This window comes from Rhinolophus sinicus, chromosome 8 (genome assembly GCF_057876585.1).
Source record: "Rhinolophus sinicus isolate RSI-liver-muscle chromosome 8, RSI-T2T, whole genome shotgun sequence".
NCBI lineage: Eukaryota > Metazoa > Chordata > Mammalia > Chiroptera > Rhinolophidae > Rhinolophus > Rhinolophus sinicus.
In genome coordinates, this window is record NC_142508.1 from 45,912,154 (window position 1) to 45,929,199 (window position 17,046).

A 17,046-nucleotide genomic window follows, 5' to 3' on the forward strand; every position below is an offset into this window, starting at 1 on the left:
TTTGTTTTCTTATCCATTCACCTACCCTGTCTTTTGATTGGAGCATTTAATCCATTTACATTGAAAGTAATTGTTGATAGATATGTAGTTATCATTTTATTATTTGTATTTTTGATTTTCAAAAATTCTATCTTAAAGAAGTCCCTCTAAGATTCCTTGTAATACTGGTTTGGCGGTGATGAACTCAGCTTTTTCTTGTCTGGCAAGCTCTTTATCTGTCCTTCGATTTTAAATGATAGCCTTGCTGGGTAGAGTACTCTTGGTTGTAGGTCTTTGATTTTCATCACTTTGTGTATTTTATGTCAGTCCCCTTTGGCCTGCAAAGTTTCTGTTGAGAAATTAGTTGGCAATCTTATGGGAGTTCCCTTATAAGTTAGTAGGTGCCTTTCTCTTGTTGCTTTTAGGATTTTCTGTCTTTAAACGTTGTCATTTTAATTTTAATATGTATTGGCATGGGTCTGTTTGGGTTCATTCTGTTTGGGACTCTCTGCTCTTCCTGGGCTTTTATGTCTATTTCCTTTATGAGGTTTGGAAAGTTTTCAGTCATTTCTTCAAAAAGGTTCTCAATTCCTTGTTTTTTCTCTTCTTCTGGTACCCCTATGATGCGGATATTGTTATGCTTGATGTTGACCCAGAGGTCTCTTAAACTATTCTCATATTTTTGGACTCATTTTCCTTTTGCTCTTCCAATTGGGTGTTTTTTTTTGCTACTTTGTTTTCCAAATCGCTGACTCGATCCTCTGCTACATTTAGTCTGATGGTGATTCCTTTTAGTGCATTTATCATTTCAGTTATTCTTCACTACTGACTGGTTCTTTATGGTTTCTGTGTCCACTCTTGTGCTTGCTGTCTCTTTGTTGAAGTTCTCACTAAGTTCCTTGAACATCCTTACAGCCAGTGTTTTGAACTCCATCTCTGGTAGGTTGTTTGCCTCCATTTTGTTTAGTTCTTTTCCTGGAGTTTTTTCCTATTGTTTCATTTGGGATATATTTCTTTGTTTCCTCATTTTGGCTGCCTCTCTGTGTTTGTTTCTATGTATTAGGTAGATCTGTGTTTCCCAGTCTTGCCAGGTGGCCTTAGGTAATAGGGCCTGTGGACCTAGTGGCACAGTCTCCCTGGTCACCTGTGCTGGGTGCTCCAGGAGTGTCCCTTGTGTGGGTTGTTGTGTGCCTTCCTGTTATAGTTGAGCCTTGATTGCTATTGGCACGACAGTAGGTGGGATTGACCCTTGAAGTGATTGGTTGTAAGGAGTGGTTATGACTACAGTAAAAGAGCTGTTGTACTGGGGCTGACCCTACAGAGCAGGATTTGCTTTAACAGGGCTGACTGGCTGTGGGGTTTGGCCACATCCACAGATTACTGGCTGCTGTGTGAAGGGCTTAGTTCATGGAGCTGAATTTGCCCCAGCGGCTCTGGTGCCTGTTGAGACTGCCATTTGGGTAGGCTGTTTGTGGGGCTAATTGGGTGATGCTCTGCTGTGGTCTGAAGCCAACCTCCAAGTATGTTGGTTCTGGGGCCTCTTAGGAGGGGCCCCGTTTCGGGCCCATGTCAGCCACTGCCTGTGACTACCTGGTAGGTGCTACAAAGTGATCCATGGTTATTCACTGCCTGTGCTGGACCTGGAGGCACATGGGAGAGGCCACACTGCGAACCGAGGATAGTTGGCACTAGTACCAGGGCTGGGGTAGCTTCACAAAAAGCCAGGACACCTCTAGACCTGCTGCCAGCTGGAAGGTTCAGCCTTTGATAAATCCTCCTGTGGTAAGAAGTTGGGTGTGGTAAGAAGTGAGTCAGGGTGAAGCGAGCAGAGCTCACCAGACCAATTCAGATTCAGATTTGGCGATGGGTGTGGAGGGAGGGCTCAACACAGGAAAGATTGTGCCCACCTCTTGGCTGCACAGGAGAAGACCCCACACAGGGAAAATGGTAACTATCCCTGAAGATACACAGCTCAGTCTTTCCCTGTATGTCTCCAGTGCCCTCCCCACCCCCCAAGTCACTGTTCCTGTGCCGGAGCCCAGGGTGAGTACATGCGAGCAAGTCTGTACATGGACCCTTTAAGAGGATGTCTGGGTTTCCTGCAGCCTTCCGTCCTACCGGGATATTCGGAATCCCCACTGTTTTCAACAGCCAGATGTTGTGGGGGCTCTTCTTCCAGGCTGGGGAGCCTGGTGTGGGGCTGGGGTACCTCACTCCTTTGTGGGAACCTCTGTGACTGAGACAGCCCTCCCAATTTTCAACCATCACACGGAGGTTTAGGACCAGCCCTTTTCTTGTCTCTGTCCCTCCCACCACTCTCAACATGGTTTCTTCTTTATATACTTAGTTATAAAGCTTCTGTTCAGCTAGACTTAGATGGTTTTCCAGGTTGATTGTTCTATAATTTAGTTGTAATTTTGATGTGTTCTCAGGATGAAACAAGCACAGCATTTATCTACTCCATCATCTTGGATCTCCACTTATAGTATAAGTTTTATAACTTGTTTGTGTATTATGAGTGATTATGGACATTTTGTTCTAAGTTTATTTATATCTATATTTATTTTGTACATTGTTCACTTCCTTTATTCCATTAATTTTTTTCATTGTTTAATTTTTTTTGCCAATTTGTATGGACTTTTGTACTGTGACCACTTTCTCATTTTTCTTACAAATACTTTCACCTTTTATTTTGATTTTTACAGACTTTTCTTTTAGATTATTTGCATTTATTTATTTGTTTATTTATTTATTTATTTTTAAGAAGGGCAAAGGTCACAGTTGCCCATGTGGGGATCGAACTGGCAACCTTGGTGTTATTAGCACCACGCTCTAACCAACTGAGCTAACTGGCCACCACCCTGGCTTTAAATTTTTAATTTGCAAATAAAGCCTTTAAAAACATTTTTTATACCTTTATAGCTGCCTCCTCATTTACTACTATTATGACTATTTAGCTAATTTCTGGTCACTTTACATATCATTTGTATCATATTTGTCTTAATGAGGCCTTGAATTGACTTTTTCCCAAAAATTTTTACAAAATTGCCATAGCTTTGTATTGCTTTCTTGGGTGGGGAGATAGAGACAGATAGACAGATGGGGGCACAGAGAAAAGGAGAGAGGGAGGGAGGAAGACAGGCATAAGTTTCCTATGCCATTCATTTACCTGTCTCTGCTCACATTTCATCCACACTATTTAAATCATTGTTGCCTTTAAATGTCTTTTTAATATATCCTTTTAAAGTAAACTTATTGCAGTGTAAATACAAAACTACAGAAATCGTAAGTATGCATCTCACTGAATTTTCCCAAAGTAATCACACTCATATAATTAGATTCAGATTCAGAAACAGAGCTTTGCTAGTATATCAGAAGCTCCCTCCCTCTTTCTAGTCATTCTTTCCCACCAAAGAACCGCTGTACTGACTTTTAACAACTCCATAGATTAGTCTTACGGTTTTTTGGCTTTATGGAAAATGGAGTCATACAGTATATATGTCTGGCTTTGTTTACTCACCATTATGTTTTTAATTTGATTCATGTTGTGTGTACTTGTAGATTATTCATTCTCATTGCTGGACAGTTATGTGTTGTATCAATGTCATAATTTACTTAGCCATTCTTCTGTTGATGAATGCTCAGCTTCTTTTCAGTTTGGGCTTATTAAAAATATGCCTGTATTATGAGTTGAAAGTACCTTTTTCCTTTTGAAAAGTATTGAACTTTTATTGCAAAATTTTTGAGAAAATAAAAATTTGAGGAAAACCTCTCTTTGCTCACAATTTTATTAGCATGTTACTATGGTATAAGGCTGTTGTTTTGCCTGACAGATCACTGAAATACTCTCTAGGAAGTACCCAAATGGCATTGGCTATGAGGACTTTAAGAAAAATATGAAAGAAAAGAACAGGTTGAATATGTGTTACATAAATATGTATAGTTATATAAACTCAAATGAAGATATGTAAGTAGAACTTCTCATTACTTTGGTTGTGAAAGTGGGAGAAAGTTCACTCATGACTATGTAAAGTAGAGAATGAGCAGTAGTGGAGATATTTGTAAGTGAAAGAACAGACACAATTAATTGGAAGGATAATCACATGTAAAGAAATCACCATTTTCCATTTATATATTTGATTGAGATAGTTCAGATGTACTTTTGTTTCCATCTTTATAGGAAGTGATAAAAAAGACTAATTAGTGTAATATTGTGTAAGATTGAAGGCAAGGCAACATGTGCAATAACTGTTACCTAATTATGAGAATTTAATAAACAATTACTATGTCTTATGGGTTTGTTATTCAATTATAATTGAAAGATTGTTTCTGCCCTTGGGGAGGTTTATGGTAAGAAAATAAAAGAATGAAAACTGGAAAAATTAATGAATATGTAACAACGAAATTGAAAAAAGTTTTAAGCAAGGAACAAGTTATTGGGATAGAAAAGAAAGGATGTTAATTAGATGAGGTCAGCACGGATGATTTTTCTGATTTTTAACATTATAACAAAAGGATATAAGGAACCCAACCATGTGGAGAACCCATGTCAGCATTCCTGGGAGATCTAATAACCAGTGAAAAGCTCTAAGAAATGGAAAGATCGTAACATTCTAGAAGCTAAAAGGAGGCAGTTTGATAAGGACATAGGGAGCAAAGTAGACAGTCAGTGGTTTGAAATCATATGGTAAATAAAGGCCCTGTTATTCATGGTAAGATGTTTCTGCTTCATTTTAATTGAAAAAAATCATTAAAAAGTTCAAGTAGAGATTCTCAAACTTTGATCTGCATCCAAATAATCTGGTGTTAACATTTTCTTTATTCCCCTTAGCTTTCTTTAAAATACATGATTATTTTAGAGTTTTTTAGCCTGTTATCTTCACCTGGACTTCACTTTCTGTTTTTCGTTTGTTTGTTTTTTCTATCATAAAGTTTTTATTTGCTTATTTGTTTACTTTTTCTAGAATACGAAAATAGCATGCATTTATCTTGTTTTCTTTCAGATTTGGAATCCAGATATGACATTAAAAAGTTATCTCAAAAGGATATTTATGAAATGAATTTATCTCAGTGGGAGATAATGGAAAACATTAGAAGTTATAGCCTGGAAGACTCCTTTTTCAGAAAAGACTGTGAATATAAAAAGTTTGAGGGACAAAAGGGTCCTCAAAAGGGATATTTCAGGCAAGTGAAAAAAACCACCTCTGAAAAAAGGCCCACTTACAGAAAACTCAAATCTCTTACTTTGTATCAGAGAATTCATAATAGAGAGAAACCCTATGAATGTGGGGAATGTGGAAAGGCTTTTAGAGTACGCCAACAACTCACTTTCCATCAGAGAATTCATACTGGTGAGAAACCCTATGAATGTAAAGAATGTGGAAAAGCCTTTAGACAGTGTGCCCATCTTAGTCGACATCAGAGAATTCATATTTCGGACAAACTCCTTGAATGTAAAAAATGTGGAAAGATCTTTACATGTAGCGCAGATCTTCGAGTACATCAGAGAATCCATATTGGTGAGAAGCCCTATGAATGTAAGGAATGTGGGAAGTCCTTTAGAGTGCGAGGACAACTTAATCTCCATCAAAGGATTCATACTGGTGAGAAACCCTATGAATGTAAGGAATGTGGGAAGACCTTTAGACAGTATGCACACCTTACTCGACATCAAAGACTTAATATTGCTGAGAAGTGCTATGAGTGTAAAGAATGTGGGCAGGCTTTTCTGTGTAGTACAGGCCTTAGAATACATCACAAACTTCATACTGGTGAAAAACCCTATGAATGTAAGGAATGTGGGAAGGCCTTCAGAGTACGGCAACAACTAACACTCCATCAGAGAATTCATACTGGTGAGAAACCCTATGATTGTAAAGACTGTGGGAAGACCTTTAGTCGTGGCTATCATCTAACACTCCATCAGAGAATTCATACCGGTGAGAAACCTTATGAATGTAAAGAATGTCAGAAGTTTTTTCGTCGTTACTCAGAACTTATTTCACATCAGGGTATTCACATTGGAGAGAAACCCTATGACTGTAAGGAATGTGGGAAAGCATTTAGACTGTTCTCACAACTTACTCAACACCAGAGTATTCATTTTGGTGAGAAACCTTATAAATGTAAGGAATGTGAGAAGACTTTTAGACTGCTCTCACAACTTACTCAACATCAGAGTATTCATACTGGTGAGAAACCCTATGACTGTAAGGAATGTGGAAAGGCCTTTAGACTTCATTCATCACTTATTCAACATCAGAGAATTCATTCTGGTGAGAAACCATACAATTGTAAGGAATGTAAGAAGGCCTTTCGCCAACACTCACACCTTACTTACCATCAGCGAATTCATAATATAACTAAATAATTATAAGAAAGCCTTCCATTGGGAATTTTGTGTTAAGGAGCATTGGAAAATAAATTCTAGAGAAAAAGTTTTTGAATGTAGGGATCCCTTTTACTTCATGCTGACAACTAGAGATTTTATGTAAAAGAAAGTGTGTTCATGAATATGTAGAAGTCTTTCATCACCATTTAAACCATGTTAAACTTTATAAAATTCATTCTAGAAAGAAATTCTCTTAAAAGAGTGAATGTGGAAAAGCTTTTGATCTTACCTGTTTTCACCTCTATTCATTGTATACCTATGGAGCTATACTGGCTCATTCTGAAAATTGGTAAGTCAAAGGAAAGAAAAGTCATTTAGCCTGCATTTTCTGTATGAACTGTATTGCAACAACTAGAAGTTGAAGAGGTAAAGTTCTTTAGTGGAGAATTTTGCAACACATAATGAAATTATGGAGCTAGGCAAGATTCTCAGAGTTTAAGAACAGTAGGTGAAAGGTTGATATGCACGTCATGATGAACTTCATAGTGAACAGATCAGGTTGACATATGAACCCACTGGTCAGTTTTAACCTCATCAAAAATAGGACAAAACATTTTGTTCCTCCTAATGAGGTAAAATATGACACACAGCTTGCCAAAAAATATTGAACCTGAATCTAATTAAGCATCAAGATCTAACTGCCAGTTTAGAGAAAATTCAGGGAATAGAAGAACAAGTTGCATGATGCAAAAAGAAGCAATTAAATCTAAAATATGGGTAATTCTACAAGAGGAATGACCCAGCTTCTCAACCAATAAAATAGCACTGAAAAAAAGGGAAGTGGAACTCTTGTATATTGAAGTCTTAAGAAATGTGTGAATCAAATGATATGAGTGAGTGGTTCTTATTTAGATCACAAGGTGAGAAAACTTAAAACATTTTTATGACAATTGGGAAAAGGGGAATGTTGACAGTATTAGTAATGTTAAGAAATGTTTTTGTTAAGTGATAATAGCATTGTGGTTATGTAAAAATCTCTTAGAGATAAGTTATGAAGTTTATACACATAAGATGATAATGTCTGGAATTTCCTTTAAAATGCTCATGGAAAAGAAAAACGGATAACAAGTTTGTCAAAATGGTGTTTAGATGAGTCTTGGATATATGGTTTTTGTTTATTTGGCTTTTGCTATTTTCTCTTCTTTTTTGGCGGGGGGAGGGGAATGTTGGGGAACAGTGTGTTTCTCCAGGGCCCATCAGCTCCAACTCAAGTCGTTGTCCTTCAGTCTAGTTGTGGAGGGCTCAGTTCAGCTCCAAGTCCAGTCACCGTTTTAAATCTTTAGTTGCAAGGGGGCACAGCCCACCATCCCATACGGGAGTTGAACTGGCAACCTTTTTGTTAAGAGCTCGTGCTCTAACCAGCTGAGTCATCTGGCGATCCCTCTACTTTTTTGTCTTTAAAATTTTCCATGATGTTCTTTTAAAGATAAAATTATGAAATTATAACCAGTTTGAAATGAATGGTTTTTTAAAAATGCCTACATACTAAAACATGTTGCCAAAGCCCTAAACACTGGGATATTAAATATGCTATAATGTATTTGGGAAATTAAAAATGCAGGTTGAGATTTTATCTGGTTCACCTATTGCTATGTCTGTTACAGTGCCTGTCCCATAGTACTTCATATATTTAAAGAACAAGTAAGAAAAAGCAGTTACTAAATTTGGAGATTAATGGAATAGACCTGCATTGTCTGATAAGGTAGTTGCTAGCAACATGTTGAGCACTGGAAATTGAGCTATTGAAAACTGAAGTGTGGCTAGTTCAAATTAAAAAAATGTTAAGTGTAAAATATACAAGGTTTTGAAGACTCAGTTCTATAAAGAAGAATGTATTGTATCAGCATTTCTCTGCTGTGATTGGGAAGCAGGGGATTGCATCATTACATAATCCAGAACCCAGTTTAAGTGTGTTTCTGCTTCCATGTACATACACGTTTGCATACCAAGGTCTTGGTTCCACCCTGAGTCATGAGGTGTGTTTTTTTCCTTCATAAAAGGTGGCTTGTGTTTATAGCAGGTAGTTTTCACAGACTGATTTTAGCGTTTAGACATTTTGGGATCCAAAGGTCCTTTTTCATTTTGTACTGTTTCTATCTTGTTCAAATTTGCAGTGCTTCAAATAATACAATTCTCTTAAAAACTGTTATTTTCTACAAATTTTATTAAGGTTCACTCAATTAGACACAAGTTCAACAGGCTCTTCTCTGTATTGGGTTCCCTATGAGGCTGCTATCTGAAAATAACTTTAAAAATTCTTAGAAGTCCTGCTGTTTCACCGGAAGGATTAAAGTTGGCTCCATGTTTACCCCGAAACTGCATTTTCATGACAGGACCATACATTTGATTTTTTCCCCTTTTCTCAGACCCTTTATAACTTTGAGGACCTTTTGCTACCTGGAAACACTGTCATGGAACCCTCTATATTTCCTTGAATTTCTAGAAATATGTACTAGTCGATATAATGAATATATAATGTGATTTTTCTTTTTTACTCTGTTAATATGGTGGATTACCTTCATGGATTTTCAAATAGTGATCAAGCCTTACATCACTGGCATAAAACTCCATTTGTTTGTAGTGTATACAGTTGACTCTTGAGTAGCATGGGGGTTAAGGGTGCTGACCCCATATTAGTTGGAAATCTGTATATAACTTTTGACCCCTGTCCCCAAACTTTACTAATAGCTAACTGTTGACTGGAAGCCTTACCGATAACATAAAAAGTTGATTAACACAGATTATGTATATTATATGTATTCTGTATTACAATAAATAAGTTAGAAAAAAGTGTTATTAAGAAATCATAAGAGAAAATACATTTACAGTACTGAGCTATATTTAATGATATCATAAATTTACATGGTCAGTTTGCAAGATGAGTTATCTGTCAGTACCTACAAAACCACAGATGTTATACATGTTATTAACACTAGACATCAAAAATGAAAAGATGTGAAAAAATTCATTTATTTACAGGTTTAACAATTCATGCAGTGATAAAAAAAGCAATGTGATTGCATCATGGTAGCCTAGCCTATACACGAGTGAATCCAAAAATTTTTATGGCATACATCTTTACAGTCATTTATAATACTGGAAATGTTACATTATTTTAAAAACTGCTTACCTGTGGTGATAGGCTGATACAGTTTCTCCAATTTTGAGAGGTATACTGTATGGTAATGTAATTATTTGTAAGAAAAGTTATAAAACAGAAAGCTGTCAATTTTATATTAAATGTCACTCATCCTTGTGCCTATGTAAAAATAGGCTATCGCTGTTCACTTCGAGTCTTGCACATGACATTCTACACGATGCATACTTAGGCAACAATGCTACAAAGATGTCTCATACAGTTACTAGATTTTCATACAAAGACACACAAGAAATTATTTACTATTAAATGGAAGTAGATCATTGTAAAGGTCTTCATCCTTGTCTTCATGTTCATTGGGCTGAGGAGGTGTTGATCTCGCTGTCTCAGGTGACAGAAGTGGAAGGAGAGGCAGGCTCGGTGTAACCTAAGGAAATTATTCATAATTTCTGACTTTGTTTTACATTTCTCTGAAAATGTTTCTATATGAAACCAATCCTTCCACCATTTGCTTTAGTTTCAGTGCCCATATCATAGAAGGGTCCATGTCATAAAAAAAGTCAAAAGCAGTCTTGAATAATCAGAACTCTTCTGCCAAATTGTCTAATATCTATTTGTTTTCTGGCACTGCTACATCTTTCTCAGCGTCTGGAGCTGGTTCTCCAGCATGCATGTCTGTCAAGTCATCTTTTGTTAATTCCTCTGGTGTGTCTATTAGCACTTGAATTTCTCCAAGACCCATATCTTGAAATACTTCCCCCCACACACACACTTTTTTTTTTCCTGCCACATTCACAAGGTCTTTCATGATTTCCTTTATTGGCTCTGTTGTAAACCCTGTGAAGTCAGGCACAACATCTGGACACAGCTTCCTGCAGCAAGAATTTATTGTTTCAGGTTTTATGGCTTCATGGCTTTATACCAACAAGGATGGCATTTCCAGACTTCCATGATGTTCTCTCTATTGGGGTTCTTTAGTGTTCATAATCCTTCCCATAGAGTACCATGTGTAATGAGCCTTAAGGTTCTTTTTGACCTGATCTAGATGCTGAATTAGAGACTTTGGGGGCAAGCAAACCACTTTGATGCCTTTCGTGTTGAACTCATGGGGTTCTTGGTGGCCAGGAGCATTGCCCAGTAAATAAAATAATTTTAAAAGGCAGTCCCTTACTGGCAAGGTGCTTCCTGACTTCAGGGACAAAACATTAGTGGAACCAATTCAGAAAAAAGCGTTCTCGTTGTCCAGGCTTTCTTGTACAACCAAAAGACTGGCAGCTTTAAGTTGTCATATGAGGTCAGACAATTAAGGTCACAAACTCATCCTAGAAAAGAGCTGCATATCTCATTGCTGAATATCACTGCGGTCACCATCGCAGTGCTCCCCTTGGGAAGCTATGCACCGATGCCAGTGCCTAGTCCACCCTTTGAAGCAATTTTGGAACTCTTTCTGGAATGGCCATCAGCTGTCGTCGTATTATCCTTGATGTCCTGAATGTCATCAAAATGTCTTTCAGTATTTCCTTTATCTTTAGGTAAAGAAAGAAGTAATTGGGGACCAGATCAGGTGAGTAGAGAGGGTGTTCCAATACAGTTATTTGTTTACTAGCTAAAAACTCCCTCACAGACAGTGCCATGTGAGCTGGTGCATTGTGATGCAAGAGCCATGAACTGGAGAAAAGTCCAGGTTGTCTAACTTTTTCATGCAGCTTTTTCAGCAGTTCCAAATAGTAAACTTGGTCCAGTTGGTACAAATTCATAATGAATAATCCCTCTCATATCAAAAAATGTTAGCTACATCGTTGAAACAAAGTTTGCTAACTTAATTGTCATAACTCGTATAATGACTGTTTTTTCTTGAATCATATTAGAGTCTATAGGTATGCCTTTCTTATAGCAACCCTGGACCCACATAAAAACTGCATTTTCAATGAGATAAAAAGGTATTTTGCAAAAAGTATAAGGTTTTTGTGTCGATGGCATAGCTGCAACAACGGCGCCACTAATTTCCTTTCATTCTTTACAGTGGTTCTTGAACTATCCATTTATCTTGAAGTATTGGACAACCACAGATGCTGATCTTAGTCTATGATATATATCAAGCAATTCAACTTTATCTTTTTATGTCATGACTTTGCTTTTTGGGAGCACTTCCATCGCTCTGTGGCACTTTGTATGGTCCCATGGAGTTATTCAAGGTTTACGGTATTGCATTAACATGAAAAATATACGAGAACTGCAAGAGCACTTTTACTGCAAATTGCAATTTATGAACTCATTTAGATTAGCATCACATGGCGATTTAAATGGATACAACATTTGAGCTCACAATAGCAACAGGAGGTGGCTATGAAATGATTACAGTAGTATAGTACACACTACAGTTAATTTTATGCATTTATGATTTAATAGTGCCTCTTAACATTTGTTTACATTTCCACTGCAAATGGCTCTGGGTATATTCTGTAAGCGTGCATAAGTTTTGATAAATTTTAACTTAAAAATAGGTTTGTGTATATTGTATGGTAGTAAATGATCAAATAGACTAGTATCTACGTATATTTTATGCATTCATGACAAACCTAACTTTCTTAATTTTTTTTTTTTTATATTTCTAGGCTACGTGACGAGCCTGTGAATTTTTTTCAAATTGTTGCAAATCTCTAAAAAAATTCCCAATATATTGAAAAAAAATCCATGCGTAAGTCGACTCGCACAGTTCAAAACCATTTTGTTCAAGGGTCAACTACTTTTAAAATATAAATTTCTGGATTTGCTGTGGTTGCTGTGATTTGCTAATACTCTGTTGAGGATTTTTGCATCTATATTTATGAAAGATACTGGTCTATAGTTTTCTTCTGTCTCATTTTGGTTTCAGGATGATGGTAGCCTCATAAAATGAATTTGGAAGTGTTGCCTCTTTTTAGTTTCTGGAAGAGGTAGTGTATAATCAGTGTTAAGTATTCTTTAAGTGTTTGGTAAAATTCTCCAGTGAAACCGTTAGGCCTCGCAATGGACTGAATGTTTTTCCTCAAAATTGAAGTGTTGGCATCCTACCCCACAATATATTAGGGGGTGGGTCCCCTTGGAGGTAATTAGGTCTTGAGGGTGGAGACCTCCTGAAGGGGATTAGTGCCCTTACAAAAAGGACCCCAGAGAGCTCTCTCACGCTTTTCTGCCATGTGACAATACAACAAGAAGATGGTAGATTTTAATCTGGAAGAGGGTTCTCACCAGAAACTGACCATGTTGGCACCCTGATGTTGGACTTCCAGCCTCCAGAACTGTGAGAAATAAATTTCTGTTGTTTTATCAACCACTCAATCTATGGCACCCTGTACTAGCGCCCTGAACTGGATAAGACAGAACTTGCAACCAAAAGTGAGGTGCTAATTAACAAATATCTGAAAATGTGGAGGTGGCTTTGGAGCTGAATAATGGGGGAAGGCTGGAAGAGTTCAGCGACGCATGCTAAAAATATGGATGTTAAGGGTGATTCTGGTGAGATCTCAGAAAGAAAAGATGAAGAGAAAGCCTCAGTCATCTTAGAGAATAAGTAATCGTGGACAGAATGTTGATAGAAATACGAATGGTAAAGGCCATTCTGAGGGAGTCTCAAGTGGAAATAAGGAACATGTTATTGGAAATGGGAGGAAAGGTATTTCTTATTATCAAGTGGCAAAGAACTTGGCTGAATTGTGTTTGTGTTCTAGTGTTTTGTGGAAAGTAGCAATGGAATTGAAGGTGTGGCTTGGCTTCTGGCTGGTTATAATAAAATGCAAGAAAAAAATGACTTAAAGATGGAATTTTTGAAGCAGAACTTAAAGATTTGAAAAAGTCTCACCTAAATAGTTAAACAGTGAAAATACTGTTAAAGTGAAGGCATTAGTTGGGAAAGAATGGTATCCCATGGTTGATACAGGGACATGTGGGAAGACCCTTTTGAAGGTGGGGACATTGAGCTCCGAAATGCTGATGTGTCTTACCAGTGGTTTAGCCTTTCCACCCATAGTGGTTTTGGCGTTTCCACCTGTGAGAAAGTTGATCCTGCATTGCTTGAAACGGTAAGAGGCAATGGCCATGCAAGACAATGCTGATTCCCCTCAGACAACCCCACCCCACTTCTCTGTTTCTAGGCTTACAACTAGACTCAACTCCCAACACGCTCCTAAAGGTGAGATCCAAAGTGTGATCCAAGAAAAGGTGTGCTACACTACAAAAGAACTACTTGAGTTTTATAATTTATGCCGACATAAATCTGGGGAACAAGTATGGGAATGGATATTAAGGATTTGGGAAGGAACATGATTAGACATTTGGTGACAGTGAAATCTAGGGAAGAGATATATGAAAAGATATCTCTGAATGTACAAAAAAAAAAATATCTGTGTCCCCTATGAATAATCACTAAAGGGTGACCTCAGCAAAGGAGGATTTTAGTAACTGGATAAGATGGCCCATTCTGTGGATAACAGCTTCTTTCCCTAGTCAAACCTGTCATCATCCAATGGGCTTACGAACAATGTGGCTCAGCAATGTGGACTTCGACTGATCTGTCAGTGGCCATTGCTGAGTGTTCAGTATGCCAGCAGCAGAGACCAACACTGAGCCCTCCCTCCCCCAATATGGTACCATTCCCTGGGGTGTTCAGCCAGCTACTTGACAGGGTGATTATATTGGACCACTTCCATCATGGAAGGGGCAGCATTTTGTCCTTACTAGAACAGAAACTTACTCTTGGTATGGATTTGCCTTCCCTGCATGCAATGCTTCTGTTGCAACTACCCTCCATGGACTTACAGAATGCCTCATTCACTGTCATGGTATTCCACACTGCATTGCTCCTGATCAAGTAACTCACTTCACAGCAAAATAAGTGGAGCAATGGTTCCATGCTCATGCAATTCACTGGTCTTACCATGTTCCCCACTATCCTGAATCAGCTGGCTTGATAGAATGGTGGAATGACCTTTTGAAGACTCAGTTACAGCACCAGTTAGGTGGCAGTACATTGAAGGCTGAGGGAAGATTCTCTAGAAGTCTGTCTATGCTCTGAATCACCATCCAATATATGGTTGATTCCCCAATAGCCATGGATACAGGAGTTAAGGGTGGTGTGAAATAATAGAAAAGAAAAAATATATATATATCCACATATTTATATGTCTCTGCCCCCATTTCCTGGCACAGAAATCTTAAAACCCTTGTAATTCTCTAAGTGATAAGAACACTAGGAGTATCTCTTGTTCTAATATTTTGTTTTTGACCTGGTTCCTGACACAGGGCTCTTGAAGCCCTTATAATTTCCTGGGTGATAAAAGTGTCTTTTGTTCTACTGAGGCAACTCTGAATGGGCTTTGCTCCTGGATGAGGGATATTCACCAGAAGGACCAAGCCATGATTAGAAGCTTGGGATTTTCAGCACCAGTACCCCATCACCACCACCACCACCTCTTGAGAAAGGAGAAGGGCTGGAAATGGAATTAATGATCCATCATGTGTACATGATAAAGCCTCCATAAAAATCCCAAATGTACAAGGTTTGGATAGCTTCCAGGTTGGTAAACACATCCACACTGGGAAGGTGATGCTCCCCAACTCCGCAAGGACAGAGCTCCTGTGCTCATGACCCTCCCAGACCTCACCCTATGTATCTCTTCATCTGGCTGTTTATCTGTATCCTTTATCATGTCTTTTAATAAACTGGTAAACGTGGGTGTTTGTGTTTATCTGAGTTCTGTGAGCCGCTCTAGCAAATTGAACCTAAGGATGGAGTCATGGGAACCTCTGATACGTAGCCAAATTGGATAGAAGTCGGTAACCTGGAGATCTCTACTTGCCATTGGCATCTGAAGTGGGGAGCTGTCTTGTGAGACTGAGCCCTTAACTTGTGGTATCTGAAACTATGTCCAGGCAGATAGTGCTAGACCTGAGTTAAATTGTAGATGGCCAGTTGGTGTGTGTAGCAGAGAATTGCTTGTGGGGGAAAGAAAAAATCAACCCATGTATTTGGTGACCAGAAATGTCAGAAGTGAGGTAGTCTTTATAAGTAGTAAAGGAGACACAGGGAAGAAACACAGTAGGGAAGAACTAGGTTTTCCTTGACAGGTGGAAATGGGAATGGTACATCTCAATCGTGACCCACTAGGAAAATTTTTGCTTGCTGTTTCCATGACTTTATGCCCTGCTAGCAGCCTAGGAATCTTAGTTCCAGAGGGAGAAATGATTCCACCAGAAGTCACAATAATTATTCCAGTGAACTAAAAATTAAGACTGTCACCCAGCCACTTTGGCCTCTTCATGTCTCTAAATCTATAGGTAAAGAAAAGAGTTTCATTGCTGGTTTGATTACTCCTGATTTCTATTGGGGAAATTGGACTACTACTCCACAGTGGAGGTAAGAAAGTGTACATCCGGAATAAGGAAGATCCCTCAGGGCAATAACCCAATCCAGGCAGGACTAATGACCCAGACCCTTCAGGAATGAAAGTTGGTGTCACTCCACCAAGTTAAGAACCATGATCATGGGACCACTTACAAAAATGAAGACTAATTGTCATGAGTATTCGTCATTTTGTTAAGAACATGTTTGTGTTTATCCTTGTATTTTCCGTCCCTTATTCCTTTATCAGGTAACTATATCATAATATCAAAGTATTGACTATGTCATTATAGTTAAGTGTGGTTAATTTTACATTATAGTATTTATGTTACAGGGTATCTGGAAGAAGAGTAAAGATCACCCAAGGACTTTGTATCCTCTTCTGGGGAAAGGGTTAGTGTACACAGAATAGTTGTATCATATTAGGTGAAATTATGACCTTGTTATTGTTTTTATTTGGAGATTAAGTATGGTTAAGTAAGGAGAGTGATATGAGTGTCAAGTTGACAAGGGGTGGGCCTGTGATAGATTTATGTGTCAACTTGGCTGGATCAGGTGATGCCCAGATATTTGGTTAAACATTATTTCTGGATGTATCTGTGAGTGTGATTAGCAGCTGAATCAGCGGATTTTGTTTATTTTAGCACCTTTGTTTATTTTAGACCAGAAGTGTTGCCAAATGAAAATTCCCTATCAGTAAAAGGACACATAAGAAAATTGTAGTGCATTACATAATGATATGAAAGAAGAAAGTACTGGGATAACACAGATGATGAGTCTTACAGATAGTGAGTGAAAAAAATCAGTCACAAAAAAGTACATAATACATGATTCCATTTATGTGAAGTTCAAAAGCAGGTAAAACTAATCAATTATGATGGATATCAGAATATTGGTCAACTAGAGGGGTATAGACTGGGAGGGGGCAGTACCAAACCTTGCATGTCAGAAATATTCTATATCTCAATCTGGGTGATGGTCACCCTAGTGTAAAAAATAGCCAAGCTGAATACTTAAGATTAGTGTACTTCATGCATTTATTGTATGTATGTTATACCTCAATTTAAGTAATCAAGAGGAAGAAGGATGGTACAGTTTAATAGCAGCCTCTTGATGTCCCCGTTAAGTGTAGCTTAATGTGGATGTGTCATGGGCACCTGGCCTTTCAATGAGGTCTGCTAATTGATGGTTCTTACTCTC

General features: G+C 38.0%; 1 protein-coding gene across 6 annotated transcripts in view; it reads left to right on the plus strand.

The window, feature by feature from the left end:
• Positions 1-15,179, plus strand: part of ZFP30 (ZFP30 zinc finger protein) — a 48,673-nt gene extending 33,494 nt beyond the window's left edge. For all 6 annotated transcript variants that reach the window (XM_074315778.2, XM_088800676.1, XM_019749895.3 and 3 more), the window contains one exon: positions 4,983-15,179. In XM_074315778.2, coding sequence (XP_074171879.1) covers positions 4,983-6,349 — 1,367 coding nt within the window. In that variant the 3' untranslated portion in view covers positions 6,350-15,179. The remainder of the gene's footprint in view (positions 1-4,982) is intronic.
• The last annotated feature ends 1,867 nt before the right edge of the window (positions 15,180-17,046 follow it).